Source organism: Magnolia sinica, chromosome 3 (genome assembly GCF_029962835.1).
Source record: "Magnolia sinica isolate HGM2019 chromosome 3, MsV1, whole genome shotgun sequence".
NCBI lineage: Eukaryota > Viridiplantae > Streptophyta > Magnoliopsida > Magnoliales > Magnoliaceae > Magnolia > Magnolia sinica.
This window is the reverse complement of record NC_080575.1, coordinates 113,709,710-113,736,362: the sequence shown is the minus strand read 5'-3', so window position 1 is coordinate 113,736,362 and position 26,653 is coordinate 113,709,710. Positions and strand designations below refer to the sequence as shown.

Here is a 26,653-nt window from a genome sequence, read left to right as displayed (position 1 = left end):
ATCTGATAGTGCATGCCTCCTATAGTAAGAAGGAGAATGTCTTTATTTCTACCATTGCTATAAAATGCATATTAAAGAACAAAAGTATACACGAGCAAAGCAAGGAGTTCCATCACAACTTTTTTCCACTGTAAAATCATTCATATACACACCATCACAATAAACACATTGTCCTAATGCATGAAGAAGACATACACAAACAAGAGACAATTTTAAAAAAGGACACTTTCGCAACTAGCTTTTTAGCATAACAGTAATACAACTCTGCTAAGAGAGGGTAACGATAAAACTATAGTTGACAAACTTATTGAGTAATTAATGAATCAGTTTGTAGAGATGGATCGAGAGTTGAGAACTTATGGATGGTGATCTGACAGCCGCTTGAGAAAGAGAGACGACATGAGGGGATGCTGACCGTTGACTTTAAATCAATGAAGGAGAGAACAAAGGCCCGCTACTCTTTATTATTGAATCTCTTTGCAATGACAGGGCGGACATCATCAGCATCAACGAGAGTTTCTAGGAAGGGAAGCAATGAAATTAGTGCACAGTCTGATGGGTCGTCAAACCAACTCTTGATAGGGATCCCATTATTTACTTGTAACCGGAAAACCTGAAATTGGAAGAGAAGAACAATGCTTTAAATAATCAGTTGCCAGAGAGAGTTTCTTGGGTGTGTGTTTGGATGCAGAATCAAACTGAATTGAAATCACTAGTTCGATGCATTCATATTGAGAGACTGGGCTCCGGATTGCATGTGTGTTACTTTGAAGTTGGACTTACAACGAAACACAACTGCAATTAGAGGGCATTAATATTTTTTGACATTCCTGCTTGACAAAACTGAATACCACAATTCAAATCAATTGTGCTCAGCCTACTCTTCTTGCTCGCAAAAATGAAAGTCAAAACCTAATGTTCGAGAATATTGCTCTGTACGCAGCTCGGCTGCAGAGCCTGACCCACAAAGTTGTTGTATTGAAGAAATATCAAGATGGTGAATAACAAAAAAGGTACAAGTTTATCAAAAAGATAGAGCCTGAATTGATTGAGGCCATTTTTTGGGCTCCCTCCCACATTTCAGGGTGGAAATGGAAGAAAAGGAAGAATACAAGATCCAATATCTGCGTCACCAGAATGCATGGGGGAATGGGTTGCCATCTGTTCAGCTGATATTAATACATCTTCCTTGCGATTTATAGCACATCTCCAAACACAACGTAACAGATCGACAATTTATCCAGGCATTTTCCATCATTGAACATCAACTGTTCAAGTATGATGTGGCTACAAGATGTTGCTAACGTAAGAAAAAGAAAGACTATTTACTTGTTTTACATGAGTAGAAAGGCAATACTTAGAAGTCTATAAAATATCTACTAATCAGTGTGCATAATCCAACCAATGAGAATGCTTGGAGTAGTACCTGCGGAGAATTATCAATGATGGCCACTTTTGCCAGGTCAAGTCCCAAGACTGTCAGATCTTTCGTATAGCTGCCATCTGAAAATACGCATGACTCACGATAAACACGCCGAGAAATAAGCTTCCCATCTGGATCCAGTATATTCAGTAGCTGCTCAGCATAGATGCTTTGACTAGCTGTGAAGACGATGATTTCAAACATCTCTGCAACTCTCTCTAGGAATATCTGGAGATGGGGCCGCTGGCGTACATACACAGTGTGCTCCTTCATGTTGAAGTATACTGGAAATGTGAAGTCTGCATCATCACAATGCTCCAGGGTAGAGTGGACAAGTGTTTCTGTGCAAAAAAAGAGAACAAGCAAAAAGAAAAGAAAAAGAAAAATAAAAATCAATTACAGTCACAAGCACTAATAAATATAGCTAGAATGATTTGATACTACTACAGCAATCATTCAATAAAGTACAAGGAGACAACCAACAGAAAATACAAGATTTTCTAACCCCACAATCTGAGAGCAAGGTTCAGGTGGAACCTGCTGTGGGGACTGTGGACTATATGAACAACACAATAGGCTGTTGGCATGTGTATCCATGTTAAGGGTGCACTTAGATTATAGAAATACATATAAGTGATTTCCAACAACCGATTGCTCAAGTAGTTTTTCCAATCCATTTTGCACTCATCCTGAATAATCAAGCTTGACATTCTCAGAGTTTTAACTGCAGGTTTCTCTAACTCAGCATTATTAAGGTTGCACTTGATGGTACCTTGACTTTGATTTTTAGTTAATATGTTGGTGTGGTTACTTTGTTTTGAGCTAACTGAGCATTTTGGATTGTATAGAAAATGACACATGAATGAGAAGGTTATCGATTTTCAGCTTTTCTGTCCCCAAAATACTATTTTGTTCATTCCAGGTACTACTTAAAACTAGACACTATTCCAGTGGAAAAGCAACAACCCACCCCACTTCCTAAGATACTCCCACATCACCCTAATTGTGTTCATTTCTAGCATTGTTTACTTTTAATTTCTCAGTTTTATGAGTCACAAAATGAACATAAACAAATATCAAACAAACCGATGGGGACATCACGCGCACACGCGCACTCACGCCACCCCCCCTACGCACATACGCCAGAAGGAGGGCCCCACCGTCGATCTGGATCAATGACGACGTCCAAGGAGGGCCTCCTAGCTAAAAGACGAAGTTTTGATTCAAAAGAGTGGGCCCGTTAATCAAGAAAAGCCCATCATGGGATTTCATGATCGTGGCCCACTAGTCAGATTGATTTCATATTTTAGGTTTTGCTTATTAATGTTATTTAGAATATCATGGACGCTTTAGATTTCTTTGATTAGTTTTTATTTTGGTTTACTTCATCGCCAAGTAATAGGTTGCCCACATGGTGCGGTTTTAGGGTATAAGGTTTTCTTATAAATAGGCACCCCTTGTAGCGTTTTTTCATTCATTGAAGTTAATAAAAAAATTCCTGCTTTATTTTTCTGCTCTCTTCATGAGTTATGGAAGAATTCAAAAGTGGGTGCGAAGCCCTCCCTTTTCGAAGGGCTAACTACCGTGGTGCGAAGCCACATTGATCCCAATTCACCCCCATCCTCCATCATCTTTTTTTCCATCTTCCCCCACCATCCGTACTTCAAATTTGCCCCTTTTGTTGCATCAGATTTCTTCATTCCAACAGGTTTTCAGATTTCGGCCTGCAGACGAGCTGAAACTTCGGCGGAGCACCACACTCAAACCAGAGCTCGGATCGACGTCAGATTTGGGGGTTTTGCAGCCTAAACCTGGCCGACCAAGGCCTAGGAATCCATTTCTGGATTCCGTTCCCCACCACACGTGCGGCCAGCCTCAGGCGCACGTGCGCCCGCACCTGGCTCGCTGTCCACACGCAGGGACTGTCTCGGGTTCAGGTTTATTCCTATTTTCCTCTCTTTTGTACATAATTTCATAAATCCTGACCCTATTTTACATTATCCCTAATTGATTTGCCCATTTTCTCATCCTAGGGTTCCTTGAATTGAGATTGGGGAATTCCATGGATTAGGGACTGATTCTTATGCATGTGTGGTTGATTTCTATTTCCCTTTGAGTATTGTTTGGTTCATAATTTTCATTGATCCAGCCCTAACGTGTATAGGCTGGATCCGCATAGATTCCCCTTTAATTGAATGTTTGGATTTTCATGTGGGATATGGAATTTGTGTAATTGTTTCTAAACTAACGTGATCTTGAGCCTGAAATCTCGCATATCATATTTAATTTTCATGTCCTGCATCACAAACCTACAAAAAAATCAACATTCATTAAGCAAAAGTCAAGAGTGCAGAAATAAATATGAAATACAAGTGCATAGCGGCATACTTTTAAGGAAGATCAGAGTCGAAATCGAATTACATTCAGTCTTCAAAAACATCAAAGGGAAACAATAAGCATATGGGAGCCGATATAAACAAACTTGGAGAAAGGGGTTAAGTTTCCTTACCATCCAAATCAAGGACTAGGGTAACAGGCTTCCTTTTCCGTGTTTCCTTTGGTAACAATACGGGCCAAAGCGATGGAACCACTTCAGAAAGGTCTGGTAAGTTTCTCAGGAATGAATGTGGATCAAAGTCATCCACTTCATCCAGGTCTCCACAGTGAGAGCTAACTTCAGATGGTTTCATCTGCTGAATTGCTAGATATAAGCATGCATCATCAGAGTTTGTTGCTGCTTCTTCAATGGATCCCCTATCCAGTAAATTACTTGTTTCGACAGTTTCCTCAAGGAAAGGCAGCATCATGCATCCCTCCACCATATCAAACATCATATCAGGATCTGTACATTCATAATCAGGACATGCATCTGCAGTTATTATATCATCAAGTCCTGTATTTTCATCAAAGGGTAAACTAGCCACACTCATGTCAGAAATGTGGAAATCTGATACATTGCAAGTTCGGGAGTCACTGGAGCTACTGCTTCCATCGTCACTGTCATCGCTTGCCGCATCAGGGTGTTCATTACTCACAACTGCAAAACAGGAAAATGTGAAGAACATTGGATCCATATTTTTGAAGAAACAACAAAAAATACCTCTATGAAAACAATGGTCAGAACAAGTGAACCTATGGATTTTCTCAAACATGATGAGCATCCCGATGGCATAGAATGGAAGATAAATGCATGAATGTTGAAAGTGGGTGGGTATCTGAGGACACATCTAAATGACACGTGAAACACGATGAGGCAAGTAATTTACTGGAGAACTTGATAATAAACATTTGTTCAGATTGATAATGCAGGAACAAGTGTAGCTATTTTGGGAAGTTGGAAATTGTTACAAAATGAAATCGATTTCCTCAGAGAGTGTGTTTTTTGCTGTTTTCATATTGTAAAAAGTAGCTATGAAAATTGATTGCCATTATTATGCTTTTCCTCAAAAAAATAGTCTCCAAAAAGCTAATCTATGGGCATTTCCACGCTAATGAGAGATGCCTCTCACTGTTGACCATTGACTTCTCGACATTTCCGTGGAAATCAACCATGAAAAATAATGTATATTGACCACTGACCTTCAACATTTCCACAATTTTCCACATTGTCAGAGTTCCAAGGGGGTTTTCTACATCCATGTTTTGGATTGTTCCTAGCCAAACACCCCCTGAACATGCAAGTGAGAAAAATAATGACCATCTTCATGTATATAGTTGAAGAAACAAGCAATGCAAAAAGGGTATACATATCTTGAAGACAAATTGAATTTGAGTTATGAAGTATTTGTATATAGCTTGTAGGTGTATGTGTGTGTGGGCCTATGATTGAGCCCACAAGTACATAAACCTAGGCCATATATTGTTATGGGCCTTATTCCTTGGCTTTTTCCCCTTTTATCTTTATTTTATACTTTCCTTTTTGCCCCTTATTCTCTCTTTAGTTTTTCCTTCATATTAAGGTTTTTCTTCCAATTATTATAAATAAGGTAGGGTTGAATCCCCCCTCTCCGACATGGTACCAGAGCCTAAGTACTCTTAAGGTTCTTTCCTACTTCTTAACCCTACGTGTTTTATTCTTCTAATCTTTCTAAACAAGTGGTGTTTCCTTTCCTTCCCTTCATAATCTTCTTTTCTTTTCCCTTCACCATTTTTTCTTCTTTTCATTCTTTTTTTTTTATATATATTTTGAGAGTTGTGAAACTTTTTCCTCACTGATTTGTTGGACTTCGTTAGAGGGGGGTGGCTTGTGGCTGGATTTTTTTAAGGTTTTGAATCATGTGTTGTTGGATTTGAAGCCCCTTTGTTGATCGGCTGAAGTTTTTGGTGATCCGGTTGATGTATTGCCAAATGTGAAGCCTCTTTAATAATGCGGTTGAAGCCCATGCTGATTTTTCTAATGTCTGGTTGAAGATGTTGCTGGAAATTCTTATTCAATTCCATTTTTGAAGATTTTTTTTTTTTCTAAAGGATTTGTTGTTTTTTCCTAAATGGTTTGAAGTATTGTTGGACATTTAGGTTTTGCAAATTTTTAAGTCAGTAAGAGTTTGTTGGTATTGTCATTTGGACAAATTTTTTTTTTCTTTTTGGCTTCTTTCCAAATCTATTTGTCCGACCATAAGGCCTTTCCTCTCCTCCTTGGTTTTGTCATTATTTTTTGAGATTATATATAGTCTCTTCGTCGACTTCTGAAGCAGTTGGTCATGTTAATTCTAAGATGGAATGGTTGATTGTTCATTCTGAAAAATCCTAGTTTATAGTTACCGTACAGAAACTTTTTTTTTTTTTGGGTTAGCTTGTTAGTACACACCCATGTCAGTTACCGTACATAAACTTTATGAGTCCAACAATTACTTTCAATGGCTGAAAGCTATTGAGATATTTATTGGGGGAAAACAAAAATTAGGGTATATAGATGGCAGTATCACAGAACCTCATTTGTGCGATCCTTCATATGGAGATTGGAAATCAAATAACTTTCTTGTCATGTTCTGGCTTCTGAATTCAATAGAACCAGAAATTAGTGAAGACCTTTTTTTCTTATCTACTGCTCATGAGTCCTAGTAAACGGCCAATGAATTGTATGCCGATCAGAATAATATGGCTCATGTGTATAATATTTATCAAGAGATTAGATATCTAAGACAGGAGGTGCAATCAGTATCTGACTATTATGACAAGATGCGTGGTTTATCGTAGGAATTATCCTTTTGAGATGATCTTCATTTTGTGTGTTCCACAGATGCAGAGGCATATAAAAAGAGCATTGAGAATAAAAGATTTTCGAGTTATTGGAAAGCACTAATATAGAGTTTGAACCAGTTCGCACCTAGATTCTTGGTTCACCATCTTTACCATCACTTAATAGTGTCTATGCACTATTGTTGTGGATGAGATGTGTCACACTTCTGTGGGGATCGACTGTGGTTGAAAAAACCGATCTAGTGACAGGCTTTTGAAACTTTGATAATGTTAATGTTGGTCGTGGTAGAGAGTCAAGAAGAGGAGGACATGATAGTGGCCGTGGTATTGGTTGTGATTGTAGAATCGATCGATTGTGTACTCACTATGGTAAACAAGGGCATACTGGCCGTGGTATTGGTTGTGGCTGTGAAATCGATCGATTGTGTACTCAATATGGTAGACAAGGGCATACTATGGATTATTGTTGGGTACTTCATGGTAGACCTCCAAGGAGCTACTAACTCTACAGCTTCAAATGGCAGAGATTCTCACACTACTGTTGGGGACACAATTCCTTAACTTCAACTGCGATTCCATCAGCCAACGATGTTGTTCATCTCTCAAAATCTGAGTACGATGCTTTGTTAAAAGATGCCACTCAGAATAAGGCCTCCTCATCCACTTGGCTCAGGCAAGTAATAGATTTACTGCTCTTCATACTATCTCTGCATCAAGCCTTTAGATAATTGATTCAGAAGCTACCGATCATATGGCAAGTACAGCTCTTTTTCTTCAATTACTCCTAATTCAAGTTTAGGACGTGAAATTGGTAGGTGGTACTCTTAACTCCCATTAGGGGTAAAGGCATGTATGTTTTTCCATCTTTTTCCTTGTCATTTGTCTTGTTAGTGCCTAACATTATGTTTAATTTGTTATTCGTTAATAAGATAACCAAGGACTTGAATTGTAGTGCAGCCTTTTATCCTCACCATTGTGTTTTCCAGGATCTAAAGACAAAGAAATTGCTTGATGATGGACATGAGAAGGATGGTTTATGCCTTTCCATTTGCATACTTCAAGTCTGTATCTTAGTGTCCAAAAAGAAAACATTTTTATCTCTAGCATTGTAAGTTTGGTCATCCCTCGAGTCTAGTATTGCAGTCTCTATTACCAGGAGTAGTCGAGCCTAATGATGTTAAAAAATTAAAATGTGAGGCTTGTCTTTTAGCCAGAGACCATAAGTTTGTCTATCCGCTTGTGGAGAAACGTTTCAGTAGATATTTTTTTTCTTTGGTTCATTCGAATGTTTGGGGCCCAATTCTTATTGTTTCTAACGGATTTAAATACTTTATTTCGTTTATTAATGATGCATCTCATATAACATGAATTTATTTGATGAAATCTGGAGGTGAGGTTAGCTTTATTTCAAAGTGTTTTAGAGTTGGGATAAAAATCAATTTAATATGAGTATTGGTTCTCTTCGTATAGATAATGCAAAATAATATATTTCCCATACCATGATATCTTCTATTTAGAAGCATGGTATTAACCCTCAGTCCGTATGTTCATATGGCCCACAACAAAATGAAGTGGCTAAAAGAAAGAATAGACATCTTTTAGAAGTCACTCGGGCACTTCTTATTGGAATGTTTGTTCCTTTTTTTTTTTTTGTCAAATGTTGTTCTTACAGCCTGTTATCTAATCAATCATCTTCCCACTAAAGTTCTTGTTGGAAAGTCTCTCATTTGACAATTTTTCAGACTTTGGCGTTCTCCTACTTATCTTTGGGTGTGTATGTTATGTCCATAACACTGATCCTCTTAGACACGAATTGTTAAATAGAGCTGTCAAATGCACTTTCTTGAGGTGTTCGCCGTCACAAAAGAGGTTATAAATGTCTTGATCCTCTTACTAAAAAGCGTTATATCTATGGTCCTATTCTTGAGTCTGATCAGATAGTGCATGTGTCTTCTGAATAGTGTTTGTCTTCTGAACCTGACTTGCTAGAAAAAAGGTTGCTACTGATTCCATTAAGTCAAACTTGAAAGTATATGGACCACGGAATGTTTGTAAACCCATTATTTCTCATGGCACCAAGAAGCATGCTCCTTCATGTACAAGTACTCATAGTATTCCTACTCAATTGCCTATTTATGATGATCCTTATTTATAACATACCTTAGATTCACCTCTTGTTGTCTGAAAAGTTTTTTTTCTTTTTTTTTTAATAAAGAAAAAAGAAAAAGAAAAAAAGAAGAAGACAGTGTACCCCTCATCCTATTCGGAGGTTTGTTTCCCATCATTTCATGTCCCTTCCACATCAGTTCATTGTTTCGGTTATTGAGTGTTCTTCCTCCACCATTCTTAAATATCTTAAGGAGGCTCTTATTTCTCCTCTATGGTACCGAGCTAGGGAAGAGGAGATGGTAGCTCTTGCAAAGAATCATACAAGGGAGATGTTGCACTTGCTTAGCATTTTTCACCTATCTTTTTTAAAAAGAGATTCCTTGAGATGTTTAGCAAATAAATCTAGGTCTTTCTCGGTGAAATATTTCCATATTAAAATTTCTTATGCAAGATCAACCCCATCTATCGCCCATACCGCTTTTGTTTGGAGTTATGGTGCTACACCCAAGGTGGCAACCTTAGCTTGATTGGTGGGTAAAAATAGGGTTCTCACTATAGACAACTTGCAAAAGTAAAAAAAAAAATGATCCTCCCAAATGTGTACCTCTTATGCCTCCAAAGTGAGGAATCAATGAACCATCTTTTCATGCATTGTCCTTTTTCTAGGAAGATATGGGAGTTTTCCTCAACAAGACTGGGATTCAATGGGCATTGCCAGTATCCATTGACTCGATGCTAATGTTATGGCATGAAGGTGGGATAGGGAAGGCAGGGAAGAAGATTTGGCATTTATGTCTGTTAGCGGGTTTGTGGTCAATCTGGTGGGAAAGGAATCAGTGATGCTTTAGGAACAGGTCTAGCAACATTTTGGAGGTTTGCAACCTTGCGGTTGCCCTGGTTCGGGATTGGGTGGCTGACCCGTCAGTTCTGTCTTAGTTATTTTCTGTTGGGGCCTTGTATATAGCTTTACTTTCCTTTTTCTTTCTTTCTTTTTTCTTTTTTTTTGGTATTTTTTCAGCATTGGCCTTTGAATAAAATTGCCGCTTCTCAAAAAAGAACAACGAAAATGACAGAAATCTACTTGCTCGAGGGATGGCTGATGGTGACATGATATGCTAATTGTAAGGAATTTTTCGTATGGCAGATGGATTTTGGCTTCCATGAAGATGAGTATCTCTCTAGCGAAAAGGTAATGTTAATCACCAAGCCCCCATGTTCCATTCCAAATTAAGCTATCTGAATGATGAGTCATTTGCAATTGAGATCACCGTTTAATGTTCCATCATGTACGCCAATGTTACATGCCTTTTTTAAGCATACAATTGAATCTGGTGAACCATCCTAATAACAGTTGCTGATGTCAATGGTGGATTTGGGGAAGATCCCTCGTGGTATGAGGTCCAATGATTGTCGGATTTGAGGGATTGTTTTTCAATCCTATAATTATTCAAGCTAAATCTTGAGTGAAGCTATCTTGATGCCAATTGTGAGCCTCCTCAGGTGATAACCTCTCGAAGGGGCAGCCCGGAATCCAAACCCCCTTGGTTGATGACGATCTACCTCACTGGGACTTGGGGCGTTATGTGCCTCAAACAAAAGGAAAATTAAAGGCTTTCCTGAAGCATGATAACTTGTATTCTATTAGGCACTTATTTTGGCACCTAATCCTTAATCAGGAAGGTGTCTATTTCCATTTCTAAAACTGAACCTCGGTCATGCAAAACTTCAGAACCTGTAGTTAGTGTTACACTTCAAGACCTATATTAATCCAAATTTATGGTTCTGCTTCTAATTGTTTGATTTATGCAAGAGTGTGCATATAATATAACACTAGGCACGAAAGATACATCATACATGATGATAACATTCATCATCATCGTCTAAGCCTTATCCCAGCTAATTGGGGTCGGCTACATGAATCATGTTCTGCCATTCCACTCTATAAAGGACCATATCCTTCATTAAACCATTTGTCAATAAATCTCTTCTAACTACCTTAACCCACATCCTTTTGGGCCTTCCCCTTCCCCTTTTTGAGCCTTCAACTTGAACCAACTTCTAACCGGTGCAGTTCTTTTGCATCTCATAGAATTAAAGCTAGGGGGATGTAGATGCTCTATAAGACCATCCATGCTCTATAAGATGCTCTATAAGACCACATACCACTTGAACTGAAGGGGAGATTTATAGGATAGCCATAAGACCATCCATGCTTTATGGGATAGAAGAGAGTCAAGAACAGAGTCTACTTTCCCTCATCTTATTACCTTTTGGTGCTAGACCTAAATTCCCTCACATGCGTTCAAAGAAGTACCAATGGACATGTGATATAGATGCTCTATAATCCCATTCTAAATAAGTTCTCAAAAGTTTTGGAATAGAATTTCTACCGGTTTCAAAATGGTAAGGTGAAATTGGATGACATTGCCTCAACAAACACCAAGCTCCAAAATATGCATTCAAAAGTCATATTTCCCCAACCCTGGGAAAACAAATTTGAAAGAACTTACAGCTTAATTTGTCGAGGCTTTAGAGATCATCACCTAATAGGCAAGTTAGTAATATAGACAGACATCCATTCTCCAGCACAAGGGAATGCTTTAGCATGCATTATATGTCAAGAAAGGCTTGTTAGTCATGTTTGCGATTGGCTAATTTATATCTTTTTCAGAAGTATACTATCATCAATATGCTAATCTTTTTGTGATGTGTGAACTTTCCTCCTTGGGAGAGTAAAATATTGATTTTACCCACTTCTTCACAATATGCATAGAGACTGCCTTCAATGTAGCTAGCAATCTGGAGAGTTGGAGACTGCCTAAAGCAAATAAACTAACAGTGCATACTGCATGATTCACAACTGATTTGACACATACCTGGAATACTGTGATTTATTGGCTTCCAGTGAACTTCATTTGGCTCAAAAATAGGTGAGAAGATCGTTTCCAAGATGGATGGGCATGTAGCTGGGTGAGACCCCTGCACATCAATCAATCATTGGTACTACAAACATCAGTTTCTTTATAGAGAAAAGCTATATATATATATATATATATATATATATATATATATATATATATATATATATATATATATATATATATTAATTGAAAGCCCCTAATCATAACTTTCTCCAGATAACAAACGCAACCACGGAAAACACATTGAATGAGCAAAAGTATCTCACTATCAAAGTACATTACTTGCCAAAAAGTCAAAACAGCATCGATCAATCGTGCATCTTCTAACCTATCCAAAAGGAGGAGGATAACGACCACAAACAGGCATTTTCTTTATATTTTTCTGACATAGATAAAATGAAGGCATCCCCTTGAGATAAGGCCACATGACCACAAAAATTAGTTTACAAAAATGTTAGGGAAACTCCAAAAAGGTAAATAACTGCTATTTGGAGACTAAAATAACAATGGGGGCCACAAAACCTGATTCAATCGTACCTCAAAAATTAGTTTATAAAATGTTTAGTGACATTCCAAAACACATATTCATGTTGATTTAAACAAATATAAATCACGCTATTTGAATGCACACAGGCGGTATAGGGAGTCATCATCTAAGCCTTATCCCAGTTAATTGAGGTCAGCTACACGAATCATGTTCCGTCATTCCACTCTATCAAGGACCACATCCTCAATTAAACCAAAGGTCATCAAGTCTTTTCTTACTCTCTCCACATCCTTTTGGGCATGGGCCTTGCCCTTGCCCTTGCCCTTTTATAGCCTTCAACTTGAACCAACTCACTCCCAACTGTTACAGTTCTTAGTCTTTGTTGCACGTGACCAAACAATCTAAGTCTACTTTTCCTCATTTTATTACCTATTGGTGTTACTCCTAAGTTCACTCGAATGCATTCATTTCTAATTCTATCATTACTCGTCTTGTCATTCATCCACCTCAGCAGCCTCATTTCAGCTACACACGTTCTTGGACATTTATATGCACTCTAGAAGCAATTAAACAGTTTTTTAAGTTTGAATCTTAGGTCATACCTAGATATTAACCTACCAGAGAATTTGATTGACCATGCCACTTGACTATCAGAAAGATGTGGGATAAATGTAACAGTGCACATAAAGGTGTTTGAGTGTGTGCATGAACACAAGGTTAAACCACACAACAATAGCCACAAGGTTCAGACTTACATTAATATGGCCAAGCACTACACAGGTGACATCCGTAATAGGTGACTTAATGAGAAAAACGTGTAACACCAGGAGAATAGGAGAAGTAAAAGAACAACAACATCATCATCATCATCATCATCATCAAAGACTTAACCCAATAAAGTCTTCACACACACACACACACACACACACACACACACACACACACACACACACACACACACACACACACACACACACACACACACACACACACACACACACACACACACACACACACAATATGGGTTCTGACAAGTAAGCTTGATCTCTAGTCAATCATGCTGGAGGCTATTGGAAGAAGATATAAAAACATTACTAATGTCATTAACATCTTACTGATCTTGAAATGAATGAATAATCAGCGCAACTCAGGGGCAGCTCTTCATGCTGAGGGGCTGCACCATCTAACAAATATTGGCAGTCAATTTCTTCAGCACTTCTGCTGTCCTGACCACATGCTTGGATATTGGAAGCTGCTGTAACAAACGGAACTAACAGCTATTGATCAGTGAGATATTCAACCGAAAAAAGTATTTTCTTTATAATTGGAATTTGAGTTCTAAAAGTAGATATTAACAGGCACATGTCTTGATATACATGTTGAATGTTAAAGAGATACATATTGTTGAATGTCAGGAGACTAACCTTCAGGAAAGAAAGATGCACTTGGTAATAAAATAAAAGCAAATAGGAGATGACCAAGAAGACCTTAAACCCCAGAAATAATTTTTGGATATAAAGCCCAAGAACTTAAGCAGATACAAAAGGTATCTTAAATTTTAGATTGGGTAGATATAACTATTTGGTTGCTTACCATCCCAATGATTTTGAATAGAAGAATCAAGTACTGCTGCTTCTTGAGATATTTTGACTTGAAACTGTGTGCTTTTGGATATTTTAGTCGACTGTCGGCAGACATGGAGACCATCTCCTTCTCTTAAGCAACCCGCACTTGACTTTGTCTTCATTTGTAATGCTGGCATGTGGCCTAAGCCTATATCACATATAACAATCCTAGCTGTGAATGCCAGCTACATAAGAAGATTCACATGCACATTCCCGTCAATCTGCAGTAACGGAATCAATCCAAGTAGTAATATAAAATAAAGATAAACAGTTGAATGGCAACACTAGACATGCATGATACCTATCTGAAAAGAACCCAGAAAAATATGTACCATTCAAAATAAACAAATAAATTCAGGTAGACACCCATATGCACCATCTTCCTCTAATAAAATGGGAAGATTAGCAAGGTTAAATTTTGAGAATCTAGAACTGTAATGAACTGGAAGTTCCCCAAAACCATCTTAAACAGGAAAGCATCATGGGGCCAAACCCTCAAGTTCATCTATGGTGAACAAAAGTGAGCAAAATCTACCAATGTTTCCTTCACGGTGGATATGAGACACCTTAGATGGCATCAAGAACATGGTTCTGAATATAGGCATCAGGAGCATATTGGCCTGACCGAAAAAGTGTTGTGTGTCAGTGTTGGCTCATATTAGTTGATTTTTTTTTTTTCAAGTGAAAGAATTAAGGAAAAATATATACAAAGAAAGGAAATTTTGGAATATTCAAGAATATATATTTGTGTTTTGGACACATATATAGTGATGTATCAAACCATTTTTTGATAAGAATGTTGTCTATCAGCTTGACCTGTCGAAAGTCACCAAATGAGACCTAAATGAACTCAAAATCAAGCATGATTTGGTGATTTATGGCTCATTATATTCAAATACAACAAAAGGACGATAAAAACAGAAACAGAAAGGTGAATGTTACCCATGGTTCTGAATGTCGGTATTGGCCGGCATATCGGCCTGGCGGAACAATGATACGATACGGCATCAAGTATTGGTTTCGGGGCCGTGTCAGTCGTATCGATCAGAATTTTTTAAAGCCAAAATATTAAGGAATATATCAGGAAAAAATGAGAATAATAAGATATTCAAGAATCAATCTTTTTTTTTTTTCTTTTTTTTCCTTTTTTTTTTTTGTATTTTAGACATGCATAGGATGGTGAATCGGACCATTCTTTGATGAGAATGTTGTTTGTCAGCTTGACTTGTTGAAGGTCAACTAAATGGGTCCTAATTGAACACAAATCAAGCATGATCTGGTGAATCAAGGCCCATTACATTGAAATACAACAGAAAGAAGATGAAAATATCAAGAAGAAAGTGAGGGCTTACCCTTATTTCAGATTTTTCCCATAATGGTCCACTTCTCTTCAATTTGTCAAATCACATTCAAATCATTTGTTTTGATCCCAAAATAGGTATAGATCTAGTCTAAAATGAGTTTTTAAACTTCTTTTTTTCAAGATATTCAAGAATCAACCTTTTTTTTTTTTGGGTATTTTAGACATGCATAGGATGGTGAATCGGACCATTCTTTGATGAGAATGTTGTTTGTCAGCTTGACTTGTTGAAGGTCAACTAAATGGGTCCTAATTGAACACAAATCAAGCATGATCTGGTGAATCAAGGCCCATTACATTGAAATACAACAAAAAGAAGATGAAAATATCAAGAAGAAAGTGAGGGTTTACCCTTATTTCAGATTTTTCCCATAATGGTCCACTTCTCTTCAATTTGTCAAATCACATTCAAATCATTTGTTTTGATCACAAAATAGGTATAGATCTAGTCTAAAATGAGTTTTTCAACTTCTTCCATAGTTTAAATGAAAAAAAGAAGAGGAGATGAGTGAAATTTTGAACCAAAAGGAGGGGGGGGGGGGGGGGTATTGGGTAATACGAGTCAATTTTTTCATATCGGACCAAGATGACACCAAATCGTGTATCGTTTCACACCGATATGGATACAATACGGCCGAACCGATATTCATATCCATGATGTTACCCTTTTTATTCTGATTTTTCCCATAATGGTCCAAATGCACTTTGAATCGTCGAATCTCACTCAAATCCTTTGTTTTGATCCCCAAAATAGGCCAAAATCTAGTACAAAATGATTTTCTAAGCTTCTTGCATGGTTGAAATAAAAATAATAATAATAAAAGAAGAAGAAGAAGAAGAAGAAATGAATGAAAATTTAATTCATATTTGGGCCTTCATGGGTGTAGCGGCCAATAAAGCCCAATACAGGCTAATGCAGCCCATTTTTATAGGGTGGGCCATTTCAGCCCCATATCATGTACCATATCAAGCCAATACAAATACAACACGACCATATCGGCTGCTATGATACTGATATTCAAAAGCATGATCAAGAAGGGAGTGGTCTTTAATTTATTTTTTTTATGAAAAAATCTAGAAAGTGCCAAGGACAATATGGTTCATCCCGATACTAGATTCTCTTTGACTAGTAAGTTGATGAAAAAATATTTTGTAATTTGTATTCCAACGAAAGAAAGCTAAAGTTTTGTGCTGTTGTAATTCCCATTATCCAAAGTCCCCAGACAACACTGGGTTACTTCCCCTTTGAATCCTTAATGACTTTTCCTACAGAAGCCAATTGTTTTACCGCCACAAAGACCATCAAAGCTCAAAATTGTCCCATACTAATTGGGTTCGACAATCTATCGTTATTCTATCCAACCCCCCCCCCCCATGAACATTCATGTACTACAAATAATGGCATGGGAAAATCCCTTGCATGCAGAGAAGAAATAAGCAACTTCTTGGTATCTAAATCGTTTGGTTAGAACTTGTTGGGATCTTGTTCTCATCTAAAATGGGCATCTTTTCCTAATTTTCCAAATTAACCTAGTCATGGAAGGGAATCTCAATTGCTAATACATTTCATCCTCTTCACCATGGCTTCTCCCAGCCACTATGGATCTCTTTTACAATTCAAAATACATTTACACAGCAAAATTGGGGGAGAGAATACTCGCAACAAACCGTTCAAAAATCCAACTTTCCATTCTTCCTGATTATTGAATTCAAACTAAAGAAGCCTAAGTCCACCCTTTGGCCTTAGTAGAAAAAAGGGGGAAGAAAAAGGCTAAAAACCAAACCCTATATTGACAAATTTCTTATCATACATGCACAAAATCAAGACTTGCACAAAATCTGTAATTAGAGTATTTTTAAAACTCAATCAAATATATTTTTCCATACATAGCTCATTATACATCTATTTATTTGTAAAGCTCAATACGAAATATACAACAATTTAATCAAATATTTCTCTCTCTCTTTCATCTTTACATGGTATCAAAGCCTAAAAAGATCAACCCATTCTGCCATGGCCGACAACAACACCCCATCCATCCCCTCCTCTTATCTTCTTCACCCCTTAGATTCTCCTAGTTTAATTCTCGTCAATAGCCTTCTCACAGGCGACAACTACCCCAAATGGCAAAAAGCCATGACAAGAGCCCTTAATGCCAAGAACAAACTTGGTTTTGTCGATGGCACCCTCACACCTCCTGAACCGACCAAACCAGAATACACTCAGTGGAACCAAACAAAGGATATGTTCCTTACCTGGATCCTCAACTCCATCAGTCCTTCTCTCGCCAATTCCCTCGAATATCATACAAATCCCCGCGATGTCTGGCTCGACCTCTCTTCCCGTTTCTGTCATGGAAACAATGCCCGCATCTATCACCTAAAACGAGCTCTCTCCTCCTTGCAACAAACCACAAATTTTGTCTATGATTATTACAACCAAATCAAACAAATTTGGGATGAACTTGGCCATCTCCAAACCACAACTAACATCAAAGACCTTCAAAAACAGGTTGATGATGAACGTGTTTTCCAATTTCTTCTTGGGCTCAATGATTCCTTTGCTCCTCTTCGCACCCAAATCCTGACCATGAATCCACTTCCCTCCATAAGCAAAGTCCTCTCAATCTTGTTTTAAGAAGAACAACAGAGACTCTTCAACCTTCAACCATCATCCTCTGAAACGATGGCAATGGCTACTAGCACCACTGCTTGCCCACGACCCCCTTTGAAGTGCACAGCATGTGGCAAAGATGGCCACACTCGTGAACGTTGCTGGACCATCATTGGGTACCCTCCAAGCCGAGCGCCTCACACCAACAAATCACGACCGTCCATCTTAGGGCAACCTCCGTCGACTACAAATCTGGTCTCTCTCACTCCATCCACTTCAAGTCCGGTCCCTGGATTGTCATCGGAGCTGTATCAAAAGTTGCTCAGCCTCCTCGCACCGTCTCAACCTCCAAATGATCCATCCCCTACAAATTTCGCTGGTAACCTCTTCTCCCCATCTGATTTCTCCTTCAATCGGCGCCTCCATTGGGTGGTGGACAGTGGTGCGAGCCACCACATCTGCCACCAATGCGATGCTTTTGCCGATTTGAAGCCTCTTGCCTCCCCTCATCACATTTGGCTTCCAACAGGACAAGATATCTCAGCCGAAGGACTGGGGTCTTGCATTCTCTCCCCTTCTCTCAAATTAAAACACGTTTTCTATATTCCACTTCTGTCCTTCAATTTACTCTCAGTTTCCCAAATTGCCCTTCATGATTCTTGTGTTATCTCTTTTTCCTCTAACACTTGTTTATTTCAGGACCCTCAATCGATGAAGCCGATTGAAACGGTTGATCTATGCAACGGGCTCTACGTGTACCATCCCGACCCTCCCGTCATTTTTGCTACTCAATCTACTTCTAATAAGACCCTATGACATCAACGTCTAGGACATCCCTCCAGTTTTACTATTCCCAGTATTTTTAATTCTCCTTGTATTCTTTCTGAATGTGATGTTTGTGCTCGTTCTAAGTATACAAGATTACCTTTTTTCCAATTATGCTAATAAAAGTGATTCTCGTTTTAATCGTATCTTTTGTGATATTTGGGGTGGTTATCACACTGCATCTTTATGTGTTGCTCATTATTTTCTCACAATTGTTGATGATTTTTCTCGCACCACATGAGTATATCTTATGCATTTTAAATCTAAGGCTTACATCCATTTAATGCACTTCTTCGCTCTTGTCCACAATCAGTTTAACACCATAGTCAAAATTATTAGAACTGATAATGGACAAGAATTTCTTTCCCATTAATTTCAAACATACCTACACAATCACGACATCATTCATGAACGTACCTATGTCGAAACTCCTCAACAAAATGGCGTTGCGGAGCATAAACATCGGCACCTTCTAAATGTTGCCCGCAGCCTACGTTTTCAAGCATACTTACCTCTAGCTTTTTTGGGTGATTGTATCCTCACCGCAGCCTACCTCATCAATCGCACCCCTAGTCGCACTCTCCAAAATAAATCACATTTTGAAATTCTGCTCAATAAACCTCCAAACTATTATCATCTTCGGGTATTCGGATGTCTTTGTTATGCACAAACCCTCAGCGCTCACCGCAACAAATTTTCTCCCCGTGCCACTAAATGTGTCTTTCTTGGCTACCCAAGCACACATAAAGCTTATAAGCTCTACAACCTCAATACTCAATCCGTCTTCCACTCTCGAGATGTCACCTTCCACGAACAAACATTCCCTTTCCAAGATCTTCCTGACACTCCTTCCCTTCCCGCTCCTATCATTCCTCTTCCCGTCACTGAATCTATTATTTCTCCTTCTCCCGATTCCCCGACCTCTACTAACTCTCCTGACTCCCCTGATTCTCCTGATTCCTCAACCCCCACGACCTTATCAAACACATCTCCACCAGCTCCTCGCCCTCGCCGCACCATTAATCGACCTGCCTACCTTCACGACTATATCTGTCCCACCTTACATGCGGAGCCCATAACATCTACACCGGCTTCAGGTACCGCTCACCGTTTGTCTGCTTTTCTTTCATATTCCCATTTTTCCCCCTCACATATCACTTATTTGACTGCTCTTACCTCCTGTACTGACCCCTCATGCTATTCTAATGCTATCCACCACTCTCACTGGCGCGAGGCTATGTCTGCTGAGCTTCGTGCTTTAGAGGATAATTCCACCTAGACTCTTGAGCCTCTTCCTCTTGGTAAAAAACTCATTGGGTGCAAATGGATTTTCAAAACCAAACTCAAAGCCGACGGATCCATCGAGAGGTACAAAGCTCGGCTCGTTGCCAAAGGATACACTCAGGTTGAAGGACTTGATTACCATGAGACTTTTGCTCCGGTCGCCAAAATGACCACGGTCCGCTGCTTACTGGCAGTTGCAGCTACCAAAAATTGGATTATTCATCAGCTTGACGTCAACAATGCCTTCTTGCACGGCGATCTTGATGAAGAAGTGTACATGACACCACCACCTGGATATTGTCCTCTAAGGGAGACCCGTGTCTGTCGCCTTAGAAAATTCTTCTATGGCCTCAAACAAGCCTCCCGAAGCTGGTTTTTTAAACTAACCTCTGTGCTTCTTGATGCTGGTTTTCATCAATCTCAGGCGGATCATTCTTTGTTCACTCTCATCACTTCCACCAGCATCACTCTTGTCCTTGTTTACGTTGATAACATCCTGGTTGCTGGTAACAACATCTCTCAAATCGAGCTTTTTAAGAAAATTCTCTCCACTCACTTCAAGACAAAGGACCTTGGTTCCTTGAAGTACTTTCTTGGACTCGAAGTTGCTCGCTCTCCCAAAGGCATCTTTCTTAATCAGCGCAAATATGCTCTCAACATTCTCTCTGACAATGGACAACTTGGTGCATGAACTACTCTTTTTCCTATGGAGCAACATTTGAAGCTTAATACTCAAGATGGTGACCTTCTCCCTGATCCTGGCCTTTACCGTCGCCTTGTTGGCCGTCTCATTTATCTAACCATCACCAGACCAGACATTGTTTATGCAATCAACACACTCAGTCAATTCATGCATGCTCCTCAGGTCCCCCACATGACTACAACTACCAAAGTTCTCCGCTACATCAAAGGCTGCCCCGGCCAAGGCATCTTCTTTCCTTCATCCAACAGTACACATGTTACAACTTATACAGATTCTAATTGGGCCAGTTGTCCGACCACCTGCCGCTCCACCACTGGCTACTTTATTCAGATAGGCACCAGTCCGATCTCATGGCGCACCAAGAAGCAGAATACAGTTGCTCGCTCTTCCGCTGAAGCTGAATATCGAGCCATGGCCGTCACAACCTGTGAACTCACTTGGTTGAAACAACTTCTCACTGATCTTGGTGTCTCTCATCCCGAGTCATTCACTCTACATTGTGACAATCAATCTGCACTATATATTGCACACAATACTGTATTTCATGAGCGTACCAAACACATTGAGATTGATTGTCATATTATTCGCGACAAAATTCGCTCGGGCCTCCTCAAAGCCGTCCACACTTCTTCCAGTGAGCAAGTTGCCGATATCTTCACCAAAGCTTTGGGACATGAACTTTTTCATCACTTTTCGCGCAAGTTGGGCATTACGGACCTCCATGCGCCAACTTGAGGGGGGAGTATTGACAGATTTCTTACCATACATGCACAAAATCAAGACTTCTACAAAATCTGTAATTAGATTATTTTTAGAACTCAATCAAATATATTTTTCCATACATAGCTCATTGTACATCTATTTATTTGTAAAGCTCAATACGAAATATACAACAATTCAATCAAATATTTCTTTCTCTCTTTCATCTTTACACCCTAAAGCTTAAATTGAAACTATGTTCTTTCAATGCTTCAAGTTTGGTTGTTGATTATTCACAAGATCGACACATGATTTCCTAGCAGCTTGTTCTCTTATCAACTATGATTTTTGGATTTCAATACAGAGGAAAAAACAAGATAAAGAAGAAGAAGAAGAGCCCACTTAGTGCAGATTGTGCTTTCCACATCGTGTCCGCAGGTGATCCCCAGCCAACCACAATTTTGCCTTGAACCCAAATAGGCAAGTTTAATTTTGGGATAATAAGATAAAGAAAAACATCATGACGCATGATAACTTCTAAAAAATGAAAGAAAGAAACAATCTGAGCAAACCAAAATCACCGAATCAAAATTGAAGAATTGAAAATTCACAAAAACTAACTCATGAAGCCCAGTTATCAAACTAACAAAACCAAATCACCGAAACCAGAGAAACCAAAAGAAAGAAAGAACAAAAACAAAAAACACCCACCAAGTTTCTTGAGAAAAAGGATAAAATTTTAAACCCAAATCACCAAAAAATGACCCAATTCAGAATAATAATTAAAGAAACCCAAAAAACCCAATTCCCCAAAACACAATTTGAAACAAACACACAATCCCATACACCAAACAACAAATACAAGCACAAGAACAAAATTAAAAATTTAAAAAAAAAAAAAAAAACAATGAAATTTAAACAGCTCAGAAGGGAAATTAAAATAAAGTGGAACCAAATAAAATACCGGAAGAATCTTGGCATACCTGTAAACAGCTCTCTCTCTCTCTCTCTCTCAGGTGAAGAGAGGGAGAAAAGGGAAGAATCAAGACTCCAACTTCCACTTAGAACCATCACGGAGACTATGTTGACGTTCTAAGATCCTTACGGACGGCCTGGATCTAATCTGTTCTGTTTATTCTGAACCAGTCGCCTGAGGACGCGTATCTGTTCGGCGTCCGCGTCAGCATGACACGTCAGCGCGTGCGGGATCGCGGAAAGAGAGGCGGCAGAAGCCGAATTGTCGTGGACTTGTCGGCGTCCATTGACTTGCTGTGGGACCCTGCCTTGTTTCCTTTGAAGAGGAAGAAAATGGGACCACACCATACATGGCACTGTGATGTATGAATCGCGACTGACCATGTCGTGGGCCCTATTATAGATGGCCCATTTTTAAAAAAATCACACCTATCCGACAATTCGATACGTCAATTTTGTTCACGTTCTGATAATAAAATTCGACCATTAATCATTTTTGTTTGCTGTCGTTGGTCCGATTGCCACTTATTAGATTGATAACGTTGTCCAATACCATCCGCAGGAGGGGCAACGAGATGGACGGTCCCGATTGATGATTCACCTACTATGTGTGCTGGATGGAACGGCTCAATTTTATCATCGAAGCGGATTGGGTGGTGACCCAGCGCTGTTGGGCCCACCATCATGTATATGTTTAATATCCACGCCATCCATCCATCCGTCTTATCCAGCTTATTTTTTTTAAGACATTAGCCGAAAAATGAAGCAATACGGAAGCCCAGGTGGACCCCACCTATGAAACCATCCTGGTGATGTGCGAATCTGGTCCGCCACTATCAATCGCCGCAGCATTGGCTATCAAAATAACGGTGGAAATCAAAACTGCTAACGGTATGCAGTGAGATACACTGAGGGAAAACGAATATATCTGCTTCATGGTTTTTTTTTTTTCCCTCTCCATCTGCCCTGGTGCCAGTATATGGTTGGACCTGATCCATACATCACCCTGCCACGTGTCCTGTCCCGTGGAGAGACGAATCTACCGGATTCCGGCTCTACCGTATGATCTCCCAGGTTTGATGGCTCTTGGAGTCTCATTGGCTGAGATGGCGGGACCCATTAGAGCTTGGTGGAGATGTAGGTACTGAAGGACCGATCCTCTGCAACGGCTTTTGTAGGAGGAGCGTGCAAAAACAGCCGACCTCTGTGGGCCCACGGTGACGTTTGTGCGACATTCGTGCATAGGTTGCTAGCATGACGATCCAAAGCTCAGGTGGACCACGCCAAAAGAACAGTGGGGATGGCAACACACGCAATGGAAACGTTCGTGGGGCCCACTATGCTGTTTACCTTCCATCCAAACCATTCATCAGGTAATACCCATTACAGAAATAGAAATCGCGAGATTAGGCCTGATCCAAAAGTTATGTGGACCGCACAACGTTAAATTAAATGTTTTAGTTGTGATTTTATATTGTTCCCTTTTATGGGCCACATCAATTTTGAAGCAATTTGATTTCTTTTATGTACGGTGAAAATGAGGTGACAAAGTGGATGGATGGACTGGATGTCATGCACACGTCATAATGGGCCACACAGAGCTCGGACGTTGTACAACAGATTTTGCAGGAGATGCCGGTCCGGTAACGAACAATCGGATACCATTTGTCACTTTGCCCCAAAAAACGTATCTTAAAGTAGAATGTTTGGAACGTGGTTAGCAAATTCGGTCGATGTTCTGTAGTTTCAACGGGCCAGGAGCGGATTAGGTACGGCCCCGGACGCGGATTAGCTCTGGGAAGAAGTCACGTCACCAGGTTCTACAGGCCTACCATGATTTATGTGTTGTATCCACACCGTCCATCCATTTAGAGACATCATTTTAATTCATGATCCAAAGAATGAGGCAGATCAAAAGCTTAGGTGGACCCCACCAGAAAAATTAGTGAGGATTAAATGCTTACCATTAAATAAATTCTCGGGAGCCACGTAAGTTTTCTATCAAACTTATATTTTTGTTTTCCCTTCGTCCATATATTAACTTACGGACAGGTTAGATCTCAAGTAAACATCATGGTGGGCCTTAAGAAGGTTTCAACGATCGGTGTCATTGTCCCCATTATTTTATGTGGTGGGTCCACTTGAGCTTTGGATCTGCCCCGCTCTTTTTCTGATGTCCTAGAGTGATCTCTCCAAATGGATGATCGGTGTGGGTACAACACATACATCATGGTGGTGCCCACATAGTGATGTCACTTCACTGGCCAGTATGGCTACTTAACCCGTCAGCGGCATCGATTCCCCAGTGGAAGCTAACAAAAAAAACGACCCGTCAGGGGCTGATCCACGCGGATTAGCTACTCAGAGGCTTAGCGGGACTCGCTATTGAAGTTACATCATAATATATGTGTTGTACTGTTCATACATTTAAAGAAATCGTTATAGTGCATGATATAAAGAATGGGGCATATACAAAGTTATAATGGACGCCACTATAGAAAACAGTAGAGGGAGTGATGCCCAACGTTGAAACCTTCCTAAGGTTTACCAATGTGTTTTTTTGAAATCCAATTCAATCATAAGTTAACACAGACATTAAAAAAGTCAAAATACAAATATGAGCTTCATCGTAAACTGCGTGGTCAGTAGAAGTTTTTAATGGTCGACATCACTCTCTCTACTTTTTTTGTGATGGGTCCACTCGAGCTTTGGATTTGAATCAATCTTGGGATCATGCCCTAAATTGTTCTCTTAAAATGGATGGATGATGTAGATACAAAACATATATCATGGGGAGACCTACAAAACTTGATGTTAGCCAGTCGGGCCACTCAACCTGTCAGCAGCAAATCCTCACCCCCAGCTGTGGCCTACTTCGGATTCTGTATATTACATTGGCACTGTCCATCCGTTTTTCAGATCATTTTAGGGCATGACCAAAAAAATAAAGCAGATCCAACATTCCGTTGGACCATACCATATGAAACCGTGGTGATTGAACGTGCTGCCATTAAAAAACTAAATAGAGCCACCTTTAATATTTCTACTATGTTTATTTGCCATCTAACTTTTTGTTAAGGCCATGTAAACTAAGATGAAAGGAAAAAACAAATATCAGCTTGGTTCAAAAGTTTTGTGGCTCATTAACGAATAATCAATCACCATTGTTTTCTATCATATGGTTCACCTTTGAGCTGGATTTGTTTTATTTTTGGAGCAATAGTTTAAAATAATCCAAGAAAAAAGATGGATGGTGTGGATATAAAATAAATATATTAAGGTGGGGCCCCCCGGTAAGGGTCTCACTGTCTTCTTGAGTGAGTCTGGGTCGCACCTAATCCGCTCCATCGGAATCAGACATCTGCACAATCAAATCAGCCAACCCTTAACCGTCAACGCTGGGTGATCCACACCATTTAATCGTGGGTCCCGTCATCAGATGAGCCATTTTCGAAATTTCCTTGTATTAGACGAATTCCACTGAGAGATGAGTGGTTTGAATATGGACGGTTCAAAAGAATGCAACTGTCCACATTTATCAGGAAAGGTAAGTAGGTAACGGGTTGGACTTTCGGGAGGAATTTATCATCTGGTATCATCCATCTAGTTGAGACTGCCGTTGGATGGAAAATGTTAAAAATATACTACCATGCCACTTTGATCAGTGGATATCGAACCGACGGTGAAGGACAAAAGTGACTAATGGTCAAACCTTCACTGAGGGAAACTGTTCATGATATAGATTACTGGATGGACGGCTCCACTGGACGTGGATTTCCTGCAAAAGCCTTTCCCATGGAGTTCTGCTGGAACGCTATTTCAGCTATGGGCCACTGTGATGTTTGTAAGAAATCCACTCCATCCATCTTTTTCATCTTTTTTCAGATCATTTCAGGACACAGGAGTAAAAAAGTCATATCCAAAACTCAAGTGAGCCACACAACATTAAAAGTAAGTAAGAAAATTCCTACAATTGAAACCTACTTAGGGTCTAACGTGTGTGTGTGTGAGAGAGAGAGACGAATGAATGAAGGACAAACAAAAGAGAGAGTTTCGAAAAAGGAAAGCCTTCATTCTTCTTTGGGCAATAGCTGCTTGTTCGCACCGTCGTTTCGTCAAGTTCTTAGACATCATCTATCTAGAGGCCTTGTTAATTGAATGGTAGACTCGCCGGGTTCCTCTTCAGGGCTTCTAGCTACCTTTCGTCGACTAGTTTCGCGAAGCAACTTCAACCATGGAGGAAGTGGTGCAAGCCCCCACCCGGCTCAGGACAATCCATCAATCTAAGCTGGAGCGGCTCCTACCGCTCACCTGCCCGCCGCTCTCGAGCCAGAACGTGCTTCTTGCTCTAGTGATTAGGCGGCCCCGTCAGAAGCGGAAAAAGCATCCTGGGAGGAGGAACCAGCTTACCAATTACTAGAGCCCGATC

At 39.6% G+C, this 26,653-nt stretch overlaps 1 protein-coding gene across 7 annotated transcripts; it reads right to left on the bottom strand.

Moving 5' to 3' along the window:
• Window positions 1-87: 87 nt before the first annotated feature.
• Window positions 88-22,260, bottom strand: LOC131240796 (uncharacterized). 7 transcript variants are annotated; one of them, XM_058239272.1, is made up of 7 exons: window positions 22,233-22,260; window positions 13,733-13,985; window positions 13,255-13,409; window positions 11,608-11,710; window positions 3,933-4,460; window positions 1,427-1,764; window positions 88-613 (listed from the first exon to the last, which is right to left on the bottom strand). In XM_058239272.1, the coding sequence occupies exons 2-7, from the start codon at window positions 13,899-13,901 to the stop codon at window positions 455-457; spliced, it is 1,452 nt and encodes a 483-aa protein (XP_058095255.1). In that variant the 5' UTR covers window positions 13,902-13,985; window positions 22,233-22,260; the 3' UTR covers window positions 88-454. The 7 variants fall into 7 exon arrangements, with proteins under 7 accessions (XP_058095255.1, XP_058095253.1, XP_058095257.1 ...); XM_058239270.1 differs by lacking the exon at window positions 22,233-22,260 and adding an exon at window positions 21,652-21,714 and having other exon boundaries at window positions 13,733-13,912; XM_058239274.1 differs by lacking the exon at window positions 22,233-22,260 and adding an exon at window positions 21,652-21,697.
• Between the last annotated feature and the right edge of the window lie 4,393 nt (window positions 22,261-26,653).

Bases quoted from the DNA above. Each gene is read 5' to 3' on its own strand.
- LOC131240796 (XM_058239267.1), bottom strand. From the start codon at position 14,351: ATGTTCTTGATGCCATCTAAGGTGTCTCATATCCACCGTGAAGGAAAC. The intron at 11,711-13,254 runs GTAAGATGTTAA...ATTGATGTGCAG, and splicing joins ATTCATTCATTTCAAGATCA to GGGTCTCACCCAGCTACATG. The intron at 614-1,426 runs GTACTACTCCAA...TTCCAATTTCAG, and splicing joins TCATTGATAATTCTCCGCAG to GTTTTCCGGTTACAAGTAAA.